This window comes from Brachyistius frenatus, unplaced genomic scaffold (assembly GCF_029030835.1).
Source record: "Brachyistius frenatus isolate BFR_SWC_R1_liver_20210118 unplaced genomic scaffold, ASM2903083v1 Contig_3, whole genome shotgun sequence".
NCBI classification, from domain to species: domain Eukaryota; kingdom Metazoa; phylum Chordata; class Actinopteri; family Embiotocidae; genus Brachyistius; species Brachyistius frenatus.
Window position 1 is genome coordinate 8756519 of NW_027210602.1, and position 16431 is coordinate 8772949.

A 16431-nucleotide genomic window follows, 5' to 3' on the forward strand; every position below is an offset into this window, starting at 1 on the left:
AGGTAACGATGGATTTCCATTCATTCAGGTGTTATTAAAATTGCTAAGCACACAAAGATCTGCAGCAAATCTGCATTCATTTTTCACTGCCAAAAATGAATGCCGTCTGCGACAGATTACAAATCTAACATATGTAAAGGGTTAAGAGATTCAACCCATGCAGATGTAGGGATACAGCATTGTGCCTGGAAACAGTAGGGAAATACAGGAAAAAGTGTTAAACTGTATTTGTGTGCAGCAAAACTAGTCCGAGAAAATGTCCACTGGTTGGAACTTTAAGGACTTGGGAAAAAGCTTCCTTTGCGTTTGTCTGAAATATGCAAACGTAAGGCAATCAAGGTTGTTAATAATCAATCGATAACCAACTGCGGTGTATGTGTTTTTAGGAAATCCCTCGCAGTACACTGGACTCGTTTATGCAGCCGTTCCAAAGCACGCTGTGGCTGTTGGTGGGTCTTTCGGTGCATGTGGTGGCGGTGATGCTTTACCTACTAGACCGGTTCAGGTACAAGGGGGACCTGTGTGTGTGTGTGTGTGTGTGTGTGTGTGTGTGTGTGTGTGTGTGTGTGTGTGTGTGTGTGTGTGTGTGTGTGTGTGTGTGTGTGTGTGTGTGTGTGTGTGTGTGTGTGTGTGTGTGCCCATCTGTGTGTGTCTATTCATGAATGAATCAGTGAGCGTATAAATGTGTGTGTGTACATGCACTCCTGCGCCCTTCAGATCTTCCCTCGGTGTGGACGACAAGGCAGACAGAGGTGAAGATTGGCTCCAGTCATCCCACCGCTCTGTCCCTGTGCCGCCGTCTTTAGCCTATTTTCTTTCTGAGGACTTTTGTCTTCGTCTTGCTTCGCTCACTCATGTTCAGTTCCCCTCTCTGCCTCGGGTCGCCAGGGTTTTTCCCCTCCTCTACAGGTTCTTGGCGATATCTAATTTTCTCTTCTGCAACCCTCCCAATTTCTTCCCTCCAGCCCGTTTGGAAGATTTAAAGTAAACAGTGAAGAAGAAGAAGAAGATGCCCTCACCTTATCATCTGCCATGTGGTTCTCCTGGGGAGTGTTGCTGAACTCCGGTATCGGAGAAGGTGAGACAGAACCAGTGAGAAAAGAAATCATGCCCTTATTGACACGTACATCTTCGCTGTCCCACAGAACAGAGGGATACTGTATTCTCGTCCTTCAACAGTTTTATCATTCTAAAAGGACCAATATCAAAGGTATTTGTGGCTCCAAGTGGTACCTCACTGTCATGTTTTTCTTTGAGGACGACAAATTATTCACTTTTAAATCACATTTTGTACAGACAGCGTTTGGTGGAGTTGTTTTGTTTTTTTAACAGTTGATGCATGTTCCTTTTGCTTCTTTCATTTGTCTTCAAGTAGTTTTTTTTTCATGTCTGATCATATCTAGTGGGTTACAATGTGTTTTGTTTGAGGCTGTTAGTTGGGAAACTCTATGTAATTTAGATTATATGAGTTAATAAGGAGCTTTTTAGGATATTTTGTTAATGATCCTTAATCTTGTTACTTGCAGAGTAACAGCAGTAATATTAACAGAAGTAGCAGTGTAAACTTTTACTTACCAGGAACGAAGGTATTCAGCTACTTACTCCACAAGACAAGAAAATTCCTGAGCTGAAAACTCAAACATTGACCTCACCACACAGGTGCGCCGCGGAGCTTCTCAGCGAGAATCCTGGGCATGGTGTGGGCTGGATTTGCCATGATCATTGTGGCTTCTTATACTGCCAACCTGGCTGCCTTCCTGGTGTTGGACCGGCCTGAGGAGCGCATCACCGGCATCAATGACCCAAGGGTGGGTAATGCAACGACCGTCTTACTGCTATAACTTTTTTTTAAATCCATATAAATACATTTAGTTTCATGAAACATGAATGCATGTCAATCTAATTCATTCATAGTTATGACTCTGCTGTTTGTGCCTTGTCCTCGCCTCGTCGTGCAGCTGAGAAACCCATCGGACAAGTTCATCTACGCCACAGTGAAGCAGAGTTCGGTGGACATCTACTTCCGGCGGCAGGTGGAGCTTAGCACCATGTACCGCCACATGGAGAAGCACAACTATGAGAGTGCCGCCGAGGCCATCCAGGCCGTGCGTGACAAGTGAGTCTCGGCCTGGCCGGGCCGACCAGAGCACGTGTCGGCCGGCTGCTCGACCTATCAGACCTATAGGCCAGGGCCAGTCCAGTTAGCTCAGGGGGAGGGACATGGACCTACGGACCAGGTGGAAGTGGCAGGACTTACTGTGTAGTTCCCACTGGTTCAGGCCCATCGCCCAGCCGAGACAGTTGTCGAGGGACAGCGGCAGGTGTGGAACGTGTCAACAGCACTGACACCAGTGAGGTTGAGCTAACATTGAGTCAAGGAGCACCCTTTTTCAGGTTGTACCAAGACGAACATCTTTGAGATTGGGGGAATCCAATGGGGGACGCGCCCTCACCCATCTGGCATTGGATTTCATTTGGGCCATAAACAGCGGTAGAGATTGCTGGTAAACGCTGAATGACACACACGATTTGGTGTGCGAGAGAGAGAAAAGGGTGGGAGCCGTAAATGTGTATGTAAATCATTGTACTGTTGCACCGTAACCCCCTCCTTCCCCTCCTCCTCCCTCCTTCCTCCTCCTCCAACTCCTCCTCCCCCCTCCCCCTCCCCCACAGCAAGCTGCATGCTTTCATCTGGGACTCTGCGGTGCTGGAGTTTGAAGCTTCGCAGAAGTGCGACCTGGTGACCACGGGAGAGCTGTTTTTCCGTTCGGGCTTTGGCATAGGCATGCGCAAGGACAGCCCCTGGAAACAGAATGTGTCCCTGGCCATTCTCAGGTCTGTCCCAGCCGAAGCAGCATTACTCGTATGACTTTTTTTTTTTTGTTTTGTTTTTTTTGTTTCTTATCAAATATGATTTTCTGGTCACGTATTGACCATTTACAGCCATCCAACACATTGCCTTATGTCACATCTCTCTCTGTATCTCCCCTCTCCTACCTTGTCTGTCTGTTTGCCTCTGTTAAGCGTATGTCTGTTTGTCAGTGCACCTGTCCAGCTATTGATTCATATGTTGCTATCTGGGAGAAAGCGGCTCGAATATTCCGTCACCTGCGGCATTTATTAACTTTGTACCTCTCTCCCCACCACCCCCAACCCCCTGCAGTTCTCATGAGAATGGCTTCATGGAAGACCTAGATAAAACCTGGGTGAGATACCAGGAGTGTGACTCAAGGAGCAATGCCCCAGCCACACTCACCTTTGAAAACATGGCAGGTATGGTCCTTATGGCGTAGAGAAAGCGTTAAAAGTGATTGGACAAAAACTGCAGTGGTAAGGTACTGTAGCCCTTTTTTGTCCAATACCTTTACAAAATCGTTGTGTTAGTGTGAGCGTGGGTGCCCTGTTGAAGTGAAGTGAAGTGTACAGTAACTTGTGCTGTGATCTTGTGCGGTTGTAGTTTTCTATTAATATTGTGTGGTTTGCAGCCGCTGTCGTCAAGTAGGGAGCTGGTTTAAGAAAGGAGGGGCGTCCACTGAGCATGACAGACAAGACCATGCGTTCATTCTCAGTGGGAGCGGCGGACTTGTAGACTGGCAGCTCACATGTCTCTGTCTCTTTCTATCTGTCCCTCCCCAACAGGAGTCTTCATGCTGGTGGCTGGAGGCATAGCAGCAGGGATTTTCCTCATCTTCATCGAAATCGCCTATAAGCGCCATAAAGACGCCCGCAGGAAGCAGATGCAGCTGGCCTTTGCGGCCGTCAATGTTTGGAGGAAGAACTTGCAGGTAGGACTGATCCCCCTGTGCCCGCTCACACCTGGGGTGCAAGTGCCCAAACTAAGGTGCAAGAGAGCCAGCAAAGCCTCCTACTAATGCAGGTTGATTTCTGTCTCTCAGCCTCTCTAGGAACTTTTTTTTATTTTCAGTAGTGTTCAGACCACCAGATCTCCGTATACGAGAAACTCACGTGTAATGTAAGGCGTCCTGGGCGGCCTCCCTGTAGGTCTAAAGAGTTCCCAGAGCCCAATTGCACCCGTGTCTCTTGTGTGTGCCTGCAGGAGAGTAAGGAGGCCTCTGGAAGTCAAGCGGTGGCTGGGACTCCCTCATTAGTATGTAGCAGAGCCATTTCCACGCTCATGTCACCTCTTGCTGTTAGTACATAAGAGATAAGAAGAAGATAATTAGCCTGGTGACCTCCTAACATGATGGATACCCAAATTAATACTTCACTACATGGCATGAACTCGTAGTTTTAAACTGCTGCTCTAGCACTATATGCTTCATGAGGTCATATGATACATACAAGGAAGGCCAACAAAAACTAAACAAACGCTCCGCCAGACACATAACACATTAAAAATAATATATAACAATGATTACTGTACAGTTGATGCACTTTCATTGTGTGTCATTGATTTCCTTCACTCTGGCGGCCATGTTAACTGTAGCCAGGAACAAAAAATATAAATAGAGCATAAAGAGCAAAATCAATGCCTTGGCACGATCACACATCAGTGAACCTCCCAGTATTGCCTGCTTCACTGTAAGGTGCGATGCTACAGTGCACACTATGTCAGTATGTCCATATTGCAGACACCATAAGAGTAACTTGCATGCCAGAGGCTTCTTACAACACCGCCTGCCTAAACAGGCCTCTGTTGAAAAGGTCAGTTCACCCAAATTTAAAAAAAAAAAAATGCATGTTTCTTTCTACTTGCTCTTGTGGCATTTAACCATGCAGCTGGTTTAGTTCCATGCTCACAGATTTGTGCAACTTTTGCCTTCAAAGCAACAAAATGGAGGTGAATGTAATTTAATGTGTCACTCAAAGTCATGATGAGATATCATGAAGATTTTTTTTAATTTGAGTGATCTGACTATTTGAGCTATAATCAAGCAACAAGCCTTTGCTCAGCCAATCAAGAATCAAGCTTTTCCCCTGTACTCCAATGCAATCACTGGCTGCGAAGCGTTGGAGCGCCCCTCCTCCGTCCCCACACAACTTTACTCACTCTTTGATTGGATAGCTTGGAGGTACAGGGTTACCTTACTTGATGGCCAATCACACTGTGAGTCTGTGATGTGGCCCTGGCAATCTGTCTGCTGTGTCTCTGTAAGCCTTGAGCCGAGTTGTTTAGCCCTGCTGAAACTAAACAGCAGTGCCGGAGGAAGGTACAGTATAAAAAAAAAACATTCACAAGTGCCTGCCAGCCAATCAATGTCACTTCTGAGAGTGTCTGGCTCGAACTAACAACTGTATGTCTCTGTCATGAGTGTCCTCATATGGGTGTACATTCTCCGGGCGCATACTGCAGGCGAATGCATGTATGGTGGGGGGGGGGGGGGGCATCACTGAGAAAGGAGAGGGACATACTAAACTGCCCACGGACCAGTGTGATTTATATCAATGTCAGCAATGATCACGTTGATTCCTCTGCACTGCTGAACAAAGACGGCCCACGCATGCTCATCCTACTCATTGAACGTCACTGTGGGGCCGAGAGCGAAAACAACGAAAACACACACAACCGTCACTGCTCCAACTATAACCATTATAAGGGCATCTCATGCTAGGAGTACTGAGGAAGCTAATCCAATCTGCTCTGCATGAATATTATTCACGATCTTATTCATACTGTTTGGGTGCACTAATTTGATTACTCACCATGATCTGATTTCCACAAATTGAAAATGACAACTTGGTTATGTAGGACACACAAAGTCATCGCAACGGAAAATCTAAGATCACAGTTTATGTGGCCTCCTCCCTCCTCAGTGCAACAAGCACCGAAATCTGGAGCCCCATTGTTGACATCATTTTGACTGCTTGTAAGTGTGTTGTGTGTAATTATGTGCTCCTACTGCCTCAGGTGGGTGTATTAGACAAAGCACCGTGCAGGACTGTGCACCCACATACCTTCAAACAGAAACGACTTCAGAGAACGTGCACGTCTGACTAAATCTGTTCACACAGCGCAACCCTCACTCTTTGCAGGATGACATCATCTCTCTATCCTGAAAAGACCTCAACCTATGAGTTCATTACCTACCACACTAGCAGCCGCTGCTTTTACATACACTATTTTACAAAATAGGTGAAAGTGCATGCTTTGTTAGGACTGCACGCCAAAGATAGTCCAGCTAACAGAAGCTGTAGCCACAGAGATGTAGTGAGGTTAAACGTACTTAATCTCAGGTAACACGTCGTATTTGAGTGAGAGGATTTGCCACCTTTTTTTTTTTTTTTTTTTTTTTAAAGTGATTTAAATCTTTATGATCTAAATTCATAACGATACAATTTTTTTTAATGAATGACCAAAGTAACCACCTGCACTCTATGTGCCCATATGTTAAGTTCGCTATTAAAGAACCAGATATTGGTGGTGGAGACTAAAAGAAGAGTGATTATTGAACTTGGATTCACTGGGTGGCCAGAAGCATGAATTCAAATGAATGCTAATGTTGCTCTGTATCTTCTGTTTGCTAACTTCTTCATGCTGTCAACATAAATGGTGATAATGCGTCACTTTTGTATTCACAACTTGTTTCCTCAGCCCTCGAGTGTCCAACAAATCAATTATTACACGTTTAAAAGTCATCACAACACTCTTAGGTTGCATACATATTTCTGCAACACTTCCAACCTGGTTTGAATTGAATGGGTCTGTTTAATCTGAGCGGCACACCCAGAGCGAGACTGGACTACAAAACTGTGCCTCATTACAGAGATCATTAAGATTTCAGAAAAACTTTTTTCCGCTTCAATTCTTTCTTTAAAAACTGTCTGGAAATTAGTCTGACTGAGAAACTAGAGGACTTCTCTCTTTCTGTGTGAAGAACCAGGTCCCAAGACACCTTAGCAGGACTGTGAAAGATTATATTGTGTACAATTCTTCATCAGAAATGATTCTGCATGAGCAGTACAGAGCAAAAGTTTAAAAAAAAAGTTGACCCGTTATGGTTGGATACATTTTGGACCTGTCATGTGATGGATATGTTTGAATTTACATGATAAAGATTTACATTACGATGTTCAATTGCATTTTACTGATTCCTCAGCATCTCTGTTGCTATTAGTTTTGCTGACCACTGCGTCGCTGAGAGGCTTTACATATGGCTGAAAGCTTTCCCTTTTCAAACAGATGTTACTCAGAAGTGCACTGTCTGAACCAGACTCAAACTGGTGTCAGAAACTCCTGCTGGTTGATATTAACAAATGATGGTGTTTAAGGATGCTGGACTATGGCAGCTCGCTTCCGTTTCCAACACGAAACAGGAAGCTGCTGTACACTGTGCAAGTCCCACGCCACGCTTAATCTGATGGTCCAGCATGCCCTGCATGGCCGGGACTGTGCACTCGCAGCGCCTCATCAGGGCTCAGAGCAGCCAGGCTGCACCTCCTGCAGCCTCACGCGCTGAAGTTAAGGGGGAAAAGTAAAGATTCAAAGATGGGAGATGATGTCATTTGGGCATTGATTTTTCCTGAACCAAGACCAATACACAGCCTGACTTTGACCATTTACTAACACTTCGATGTCATCTTCCAACAGGAAAAAGATTGTATTTGCTATATCCCTGCACTCAGATCGAGTGCTGTCGTGCACCTATCGCTCCTCTGCCAGCTCTCATCTATCCTACGCAAAAGCTAATACCTGCTCACCACTTGATCTCATGTCACCAGGGGGTGGAGAGAAAAGCGCTGGTTGCCGGGGTGATGGGTGGTACAAAATGTGCCCTGAAAGAGCCTATTCATGTGACCTGATGAAAAAGGATGTACTGTGGGGCCAGTGCTGGCCAGGATTGAGTTGTCATGCTATTTGTTTTGTGTTTTACTTATTCTATGTTTTCCCCCTTTATTCCCTCCCTCCATCCATCAAACGTTTTGGCATGTTGAAATTCACACCACACTGCCCCGCCCGCCCCGTGGGCCTCCCCCACTTCTCTACTCCGCCATCCTCCACTTCTACTTTACTAACCTCCATCTTTCCACAGCTTTCCTTTCCTAGAAGTAACATCTTTTAGGCTCCATTTGCTCATCGTGAAATGAGTTACATCATAATTGCAAATCTTTCCTTTTCCTTTGCATTTTAATTACAGTAAGAATATTGTTTCGCTGCTACAGTAGGCAACCATTCCTTCTTAGATAGTTTGTTTTTTCTTTTTGCTCTCCATCTCATCCCATTCCCTTGTGTGTGGGGTGAATTTCCATTATACCGCTTTAAGGTATAATGACTTTAAATGGGCTTCAATTACTGACTTTTGTCGCTGTTGTTTTCCCTCTCTAATATGCATTTTAGTGGCACCTGATACTGAAGCTTCTCAACTTTTTTATACCTGCCTGGCTTTGGATGTGGATGTTTGCTTTGCTAGTTTTTTTTTCTTCCTTTTTTAAAATCTGCCCTTTTTGGTTCCCTTGGCTTTTGCTTAAAGATCTTCTTTAAAGTAATAACGATCAGGTGGATGGAAATTTATTTTATTTTTCTTTTCTCCCCCTATGCAGCCCTCTTCCTCCCTAGAGACTGAGGATGTAAGAATACCTTAATATGAGTTTTATTTTTTATTTATTTTGCACACAAACACCCAGTTATTGTTCTGAGAGTAGCTGTGGGGCACTCTGATGGTAATGAAGGAGGGAGAGCACCAAATTGGCTCGCCATCTTGTAAGGATAAGACCGCTTCTTTTTCTTTACTTTTCCGTTATATTTTGACAGGAATGCATTTGAAAATGTTTTCCAGAGCTCTGACCTGTGTCAGAACCGAGTAGAGAGTAGAGTGTAGATACTTTATAAAGTCCTATTTAGTTGATCCATTTTACATTTGAGATTGCTTGTGTGTTGAGATGAAGACGTTGCCACTGTAAAGTGTGTGTTCACGTAATAGGGAGCGTACAGGTAGACTATATAAGTGGCAAAACATAGGTATCACACCCACTGACATCTTTACTAGTCATCACTCATTCCAGTGCATTTCTAGGGGTCGAGTGAATGTGTCAGCACATTTCCAGAGGACTATTGTGCCATCTTGTGCAGTCCCAAGTGTGATATTGTTGCATACAATGTAGCCGGATGCCCCAGACTGAACAGAGTATTTCCTCTCTCACATCTAACAGGCTTTATCCCTTTCTTTCTCCCTCTTTTCGCATTTGACATTTTCAAAATGCTGTAGTCTTTTTTTTCACGAGGACCCTCCCAATATTTAGACAATACAAAATGAGGTAATTCACTGGTGTGGTGGGGGGTGGTGGGGGGTGGGTAGAGAGAATGGGTGAGACTGGAACCACGGTTATCACCCCAGCCAGAGGACATGAATAATGTTTCTACATATATTTATTTTAGGATAGGAAAAGTGGTAGAGCAGAGCCCGACCCCAAAAAGAAAGCCTCTTTTAGGTCCATCAGTACCACCCTGGCCTCCAGCATCAAGAGACGTAGGTCCTCCAAAGACACGGTAAGAAGACGAAGAAGCAACATCTTCCCTTGTTTATTCTTCCCTCTCTTTCCTCTCCTCCTCCTCCTCCTGTCTCTACTTTCATCTCTCTCCTTTCTCTTTCGCTGTCCTCTCTGCCGACATCCCCATATCCGACCACGAACGAGTCCCATGTTTCACTCACTCATTTCCACACGGCTCCGCGGCCTCCGCCACGTGTTTGTCAGATCACCATTGATCAGCCATCACCATTTAGCATTTATAGCTCCTCCACAGCCTGCAGGGCATCAGTGCAGCATCTCAGGTCAGGCCAGGCCAGGAACTGGGCTCTGAATTCGGGGAAGGGAGTGTCCCAAGTGTCCAGGATTTATTAGTGGCTTCTGGAGGAGGGGGTTGACAAAAGCAGGCAGTCTGCCAGTGGTGTTATGTCTTGGGCTGCTCTTCCTCCCTGCCTCTGGTTTTGGACGTGGATTCTGCCAATTGTTTTTGGTGATGGCGTTGTGGTGCGTGTGTGTGTGTGTGTGTGTGTGTGTGTGTGTTTGTTTGTTTGTTTGTGAGAGTGCGGGCATGTGAGTGAGTGCACGTGCGTGCGTACCGTACGTGAGTGTGTGTCTGTTTAAATATTTGTGTTCATGTCCTGTCCTTTTTGATTGCTTGATCCTTCGTATCTCCATCCTTTCTTTGCACCAATCCTGCACCTTCCTCCGTTTTGGGTTTTCAGCCGTTGTTGGTTTGCTTATGGTTTGAAAAGCATGCGCTGGTGTTCTGTCATTTTTTTTCCAAAACCCATCTTCAAGGTAGTCGTCATCGATGGCCAGTCCTCCTGCGAAGAAAACTAATGTGTTGTTTTATTTATCAACATGTCTATTTCAGGATTACACTCATGGATTTCTATTAATCAATTTACTTTTTGCTTTGTCATATTTCGTTTGTCATAATTCTTATTTATTTTCCAGTGTCCTTGTGGTCTGAACTGTGCATGCCTCTTTCAAGGTATATTTTCAGGTGATGAAGACAGTCTTCTTTTGTGTTTGGATTTTTGTCGGGCTACGAACTCCATGAAACCTTAGACTCTCATTTTGTTACAAGGCAGGCAGAAATACGAGATTCTCTTTTATTTCCTTACGCCTGTTTTGCACCTTTTCTATATCTTTACTTGACTCTTTTGTTGCAGCACAATGAGAGCGTAAGGTTTTCTGTGTCCCTTCACAGTTGGGTTGAAAAAGCCCTGCTCGCTGCGGTTGGGAGATTGTGCTGCACAAGCTCGGAGCGCTCTGACAAACCATTGACCCGCAGTCATTTTGTGCCCAGCTGCTCCGCCAGACATAGCAGGTCGCTCACCAAATCTGGCATGGCCCTCTGTAAAAGACAGCAATAACCCCTGGAGATAACACAGACACCTTTCCAGAGAGGTTTTTGCACTAACATTGTGTTGTGTTTCTCAGGGGAGATGTAAGCTAACGGGCCACAAAGTAAAACAAAATCTTGTGGGTTTTTTTTTATTATTTGATTTCCTGTCTTTCTCTCTTTCTCTTGTGTTAACTGTCTTTTTTTTTTCTTTTTTTTTTTTTTTTTTTTTTAAATGGATGTTTCTGCATCGAAGCAAACCACCTTTACTCTCGCCTGGCCGTTTCTCAATAGAATTGGTTTCGTTTGAAGAGACGAAGAGCGGGATCGCCGTTGTTGATATGTTCGTATGATGGTTCGGTTTGCTGGTTTGGGAGCCCTGGTGGGATGAAAACAACTACAAAAACGTCTCAAAGTGGAAAATGAAACCGTATTCAGTGTAAAAAAAAACTAAAAGAAAAAAAAAGATGCTCCAATTGAAAGAGCTGCCATCTTCAGTCTTTGACCATTATTTTAATTTTATATAAATGTTCTTTTTTTATATTAATGGATATCAATGGACTTGAGTGTCAGTGTCCCTCACCCACATGCCACACTGCTCCTCTCTCCCTCTGCAAGCATGCCAGTTAACTGTCGTAGATGTAGTAACCGTAGAAGAAGTAGAAACACTCTTTATAGTTGTGCCGTATATTAAGATACTCACCGTAGTTTTATTGAATAAGTAGCTTTGTCACCATTAACTGTAGTTGTGATGTCAGTGAAGTGTCTCTCTTTTGCTGGTCCACTTGACCCCGGTAGGGTGCGCTGTTAGCAGGCCCTCAAGGTACAAGACATAAGGAGACCCAAATGGGGGCTGTAAGATATATGATGATGCAACTCGCGGGTCAAGGAGATGAGGGACATCCACTCTGACTCCTGATTATTTAAGAAAGGAAAAAATGAATTCTACTCAGGCTGGATGTTGCCCCATCTGTCAGCATGTTAGTTGCATCATAACAGCTTCTGAAGCTCATATGCTTGAATGTATTGGCTCTATCAGCTTCAAATGAGAGGCACCTATATCACCATTAAAGAAGACAAAAAGTGACAAATGAGATGGGTACACCTTCCCTGTTTTGGCTCTACAAATCATTCGATATTCATGGTGTTTAATGTCCAAACAAAATAGGCTCTCCTGCACGTTGGATGTAAAGAAACAGGTTTTCCCAACAGAGCGCTGTGAGGCAGGATTAAGATTGGCATGTTGGAAATCACACGGATTATTAGCGACATAATGCAGACAAGTTACTCCACCCAGTCTCGCTGTGTTCCAAAACATGAAGCAAATTCCAGCGAATGTTGCTACAAACTATGATGTATTTGATTATATTTATGATGTTTAACGTGTGATTGTTTCATCAGGTTTCTATATTTTTTGCTACTGAGCAGAAAAAAGGAGCCTCAGCATTAAGTAAAAAAAAAAAAAAAACACACTGAAAGGACTGAAAAGCAACATCACTGTTGCCATAGAAACTAAGCTCATGCATGGAATTGGGATCTTGTTTCCCCCTCTCAGCACCATAGAAGCCTATAATTCAACGCACTCTGCTTGTAAAGAAGCACAGTGGAGCGGGGGACCGGGCGTAAGGGTCCGACACAACAGCACTTTGAAATCAGCCCGAACTTCGTGTTCTCCTCCTGAGCTGCTAAAATTAGGGAGGCCGCCTGCCTGCATGCATACAAATGACTGCGGGGAAGATAAACGAGCTGTCCGTGTTATCCACGGCAGGACGTTATCACCCATAGTCATGTTGTTGAGGCTCGAGAAAATCTTTAATGTCGCCTGATTCAAATTTGCTGTTGTCAAGGCTCTCGGGATCTTACGTCTGCTCCCAACTAACCCACCTCAGGCACAAACCAAACTGCTCTGCAAACTCTAACAGAAAAGAACAAAACGAGAGTGTGCCTGAGGGGGGGTTAGAGCCCCGTCCTGCTTCTGTAGAAATTAAGCTCTTAAGTTAACAGAAATGTTAGGATCATGTTGCAACAACTCAAAATGTGTTGCTTTTGTCAAGAACTGACACTCTGTCGTGTGTCTCTCTTCCTCCTTCCACCCCATTTGTCTTCACCTCTGCAGCAGTTCCCACCCACTGACATTACGGGCCAACTCAACTTGTCTGACCCGTCTGTTAGCACTGTGGTGTAAAGAGAGAGGGCAACGCCGATGTTCGCTCACAGGGGAGAAAGGAGGAAACGAGACGAGGGAGGAGAAGGAGGAGAGTAAAAGCAGAGGGAGACTGGCTCCTCGCCCCCTTCGTCGACGAAGCTTTCATGTCACCGTCCTGCCAACGGAGCTTTTGAGGAAAACCGCTTGCTGAAGAAGTGTCTGAAAAACACTGAACTTGCACTTTTTTTCTTAAAAAGACAGGATTACCTGGTCTTATATGTTTGTAGGGTCCCTGAGCATGCACAGAACAAACCATCCGACTCACATATACAACCTTTTCCTTCTGTATCCTATCAGCTAACTTATTTAGCCTTCTTTTGTCCTTTTACTCACATAAGTTTACTTAATGTTTGATGTTTTCCGACTTCCTGACAAACCGTAGAGCTGTAGAGCTTTTAGCAAGCCAGATTTAGTTTGGTTAAGTTTAGACCAGTTTTGGTGCAAGTACTGTACTTAACATATCACTTCCAATTAGGGCCTAGGTGCCGCAGTAATATCTAGTATTTCTTAACGACATATACTGCAATACAAGATGTACTGTAAGCTTCAATGGAGATCGAGTATTTTTAATAGGAACTACCTGTGTTTATATTGACACTTTAAATGTTTTTAGACCAATTTTCTTTCATTGGGATGCACTAATTACAGCACTAAAGATGAGCTAATCTTGTCTGCCAGTGAAGATGATGAAAGCATGTGTGAGCTTGTATATGATTAAGAACTTTATGTATCTGAATGATGATAATTATTGTTATTGTGAGGGCCAGACTCTGTAGATGTGCAAATTGTCTTTACCCCATTTGATTTTGCACTAACCTGCCAAATGCACGTGCTTTTCTATTTGTAGTACGAGTTTGAACTCTTACTACTCAGCTTTACTATTTATAGCAAGAGATAAGCAGGTGATATAAGAAATTAGAGATCTAATAGCGATTTGAGGATTCAGTTTGGTGATGTTTTGTGTTGGACCACATTTGAGACACTTGGCTGTTCTCCATGCTGCGTTTTTTGGTACACCCCCCCCCCCCCTTCCTCTCCTGCCACGGCAGTCTTTCTCATTTCCAGTCTCACAGGGGTTGCATCAAAGGGCCAGGTTTTTCACCCAACCAGCACTCGGTCTTTCATGCAAAACCTCCTCCATGGGTACTTTTACACGAAGGAACCCGAGTGAATTGAAAGCTTCGCCCAGCTGGCGAGGTCGTGTGCAGGTCCTGGTTAGATGCAAAAACAGGCCGTTTCCCATTTTCTGGAGATGAGAAACCACTGCTGTTAAGAAGACAATCACGTCTTTCCCGTCTGCGTAGCACTGCATGCTGAGGCGTCTCCCAAACTGTAAAAAAAAAAAAAAAAAAAGACAAAGAAAACATATACAGAACCACTTCAGCATTAGTCAGACATGTTAACTTCTCCACTGTTTTGTGTTTACAAATCTTTGTTTTATTTTTTTATTATTTTTTATTAGAGAAACCATAGGATCTACAAAGCCTTCACATTATGCCACTTTTAAATGACCACATAAAAACACAATTTGGTTTCTAAATTTGAACCGAGTCTGGTTGTGATCATGTCCTCATTCAGGCCTGTGCATGCCAATGTTTTAAAACCAGTGCTTCAGTTTGTTTCTGGATGCGTGTTGTTACCGTGTACAGTTAGCTGAGCTGTGTGGAGCACTTCAATTGAATGAAATGTAAATAGAGTCTGGTTCAGAGTTTGAGGAGGTTCTGCGCTTGTATTACGACTGCAGCAGAGACTGTCCTAAACTATAATTACACACACACACACACACACACACACACACACACACACACACACACACACACACACACACACACACACACACACACACACACACACACACACACACAACAGATGTGACACAGGCATGCATCAACACGCACACACACAAACATACGCACACATGCACACAAAACCCCTTAAAGAAGGATTCACTTTTTTTCTTATACCTTTTCCAGTAAAGATCTCGCATTGAATCATCTTGTTTATACAACTGTAAATAAAATGTACTTACATTGCTAAGTTTAACCAAATACTGAGTATGAATTGTTTTAAGAATGCAACTCACAACCACTTTCATTATCAATGAAATCTGTTTATTTGTCCAATTAATCAATCAATTAAGCCTGGAAATACTAAAAAGTCTATCGCTCAGATGCCTAAATATCAAAGAAAGAAGAAAAGTAACAAATAAACATACAACAAAAAAAAGAGAAAACATTGGCTATCAGTATTTAAAACTTAACTTTGACAAATATTGTCTTGTAATACAACTTATTAGGAGGCGATAGTGAGTCATTAGGTGCAGGCCGTCTCCGTTTGGTGGATAGATGACAAGCTAATTCGAAATGTCACATACAGCCAGTCTAATTGTTCTGAACTGCTTATCAATAACTAACTCACCATATTAATACTGTCAGTAACGTGAGGTGTAAATGAGGAAATTCAGCCCTGGACTCAACAGCTCTAATGTGCGCCCTAAATGGCAGGCACAAACAGAGGACTGATCAAATGTAAAACTTGTGATTTTATGTAATGTATTTTTTGACAGTTCACTGGCCCACTGCAGTTTGTCTCGGTATGCATGATGGTCAGTACATCCCTGACGTAATACTATTAGCTCTCTTCATAGGCTATTACTACATAGCCAGCATTGGCATTAACAGCTGTTTACTCACCAGTCCAGGAGAAACGTTGCAGGTTCAGCGTCAAACTTTATTCCTTTGCTCACGAAGAGTGGTTTCTAGCATTGGACAGCAACACTAATGGTAACTTTTGTTTTGCTTCTGTTTTACCAAGATTTCAGCCATCGTTGTGTTAATATTCCATTCATCATAAAAAGAAGTTAAAATACATTCCCCCCTCTTCCTTTCACATTAGACAGAGGAAAAACTGGATGCTACATTGACTCACTATAGCCTGACTCACTGCTCCTAATTCATAGACAGTGGAAGATTTTAATTCATATTTGAGTGTTTTAAACTAAATGTCTTGCATATTTCATCTTTAAATTCTGTGATTCGTCCTTGTTTTTGTTCTCTGGATTTAGATGTATCGTCCAACTTTACATACAAAACAAGCAGCAATTCTCTGCAAACAAGCTCAAGCAAGTCAGGTGTGTGTGACCTGCCCAGCAGGAAGCAGCAGAGAGCCAAAGCAAGAGGCGCTGAACATATACCTGTGCAGCTTTTCCCTGCAGTACTAAAAAAATCAAAAAAAAGGTTTATTAGGTGCAGAGACACAACTCAGGTGGACTAAGAGATTGTTTTAGAACCGCAATGAAATCTATATAGGTAATAGTATGTCAGGGAGGTGTTTCTGTGAGCCTGTTTTGGAGTAACTTTTTCCTGGTGTTACACCAAAAATTAGCATCGGCTGCCAAAAAACAACAACTTTGCAATTGCATTTTGTGGTTAAAAGTGTTCTTTCGTACAGACCT

The 16431-nt window shown here is 43.5% G+C and overlaps 1 protein-coding gene across 8 annotated transcripts in view; it reads left to right on the forward strand.

The window, feature by feature from the left end:
- The window catches only part of grin1a (glutamate receptor, ionotropic, N-methyl D-aspartate 1a), a 35619-nt gene extending 20594 nt beyond the window's left edge, over positions 1-15025 (forward strand). For 4 of the 8 annotated variants that reach the window (XM_069705452.1, XM_069705460.1, XM_069705467.1 and 1 more), the window contains 10 exons: positions 387-505; positions 966-1078; positions 1660-1808; positions 1959-2116; positions 2674-2835; positions 3164-3273; positions 3640-3785; positions 8500-8526; positions 9335-9445; positions 12888-15025. In XM_069705452.1, coding sequence (XP_069561553.1) covers positions 387-505; positions 966-1078; positions 1660-1808; positions 1959-2116; positions 2674-2835; positions 3164-3273; positions 3640-3785; positions 8500-8526; positions 9335-9445; positions 12888-12956 — 1164 coding nt within the window. In that variant the 3' untranslated portion in view covers positions 12957-15025. Of the gene's footprint in view, positions 1-386; positions 506-965; positions 1079-1659; positions 1809-1958; positions 2117-2673; positions 2836-3163; positions 3274-3639; positions 3786-4057; positions 4109-8499; positions 8527-9334; positions 9446-12887 lie in introns of all 8 variants that reach the window. The other 4 variants (XM_069705478.1, XM_069705487.1, XM_069705496.1 and 1 more) reach the window with 2 other exon arrangements.
- The last annotated feature ends 1406 nt before the right edge of the window (positions 15026-16431 follow it).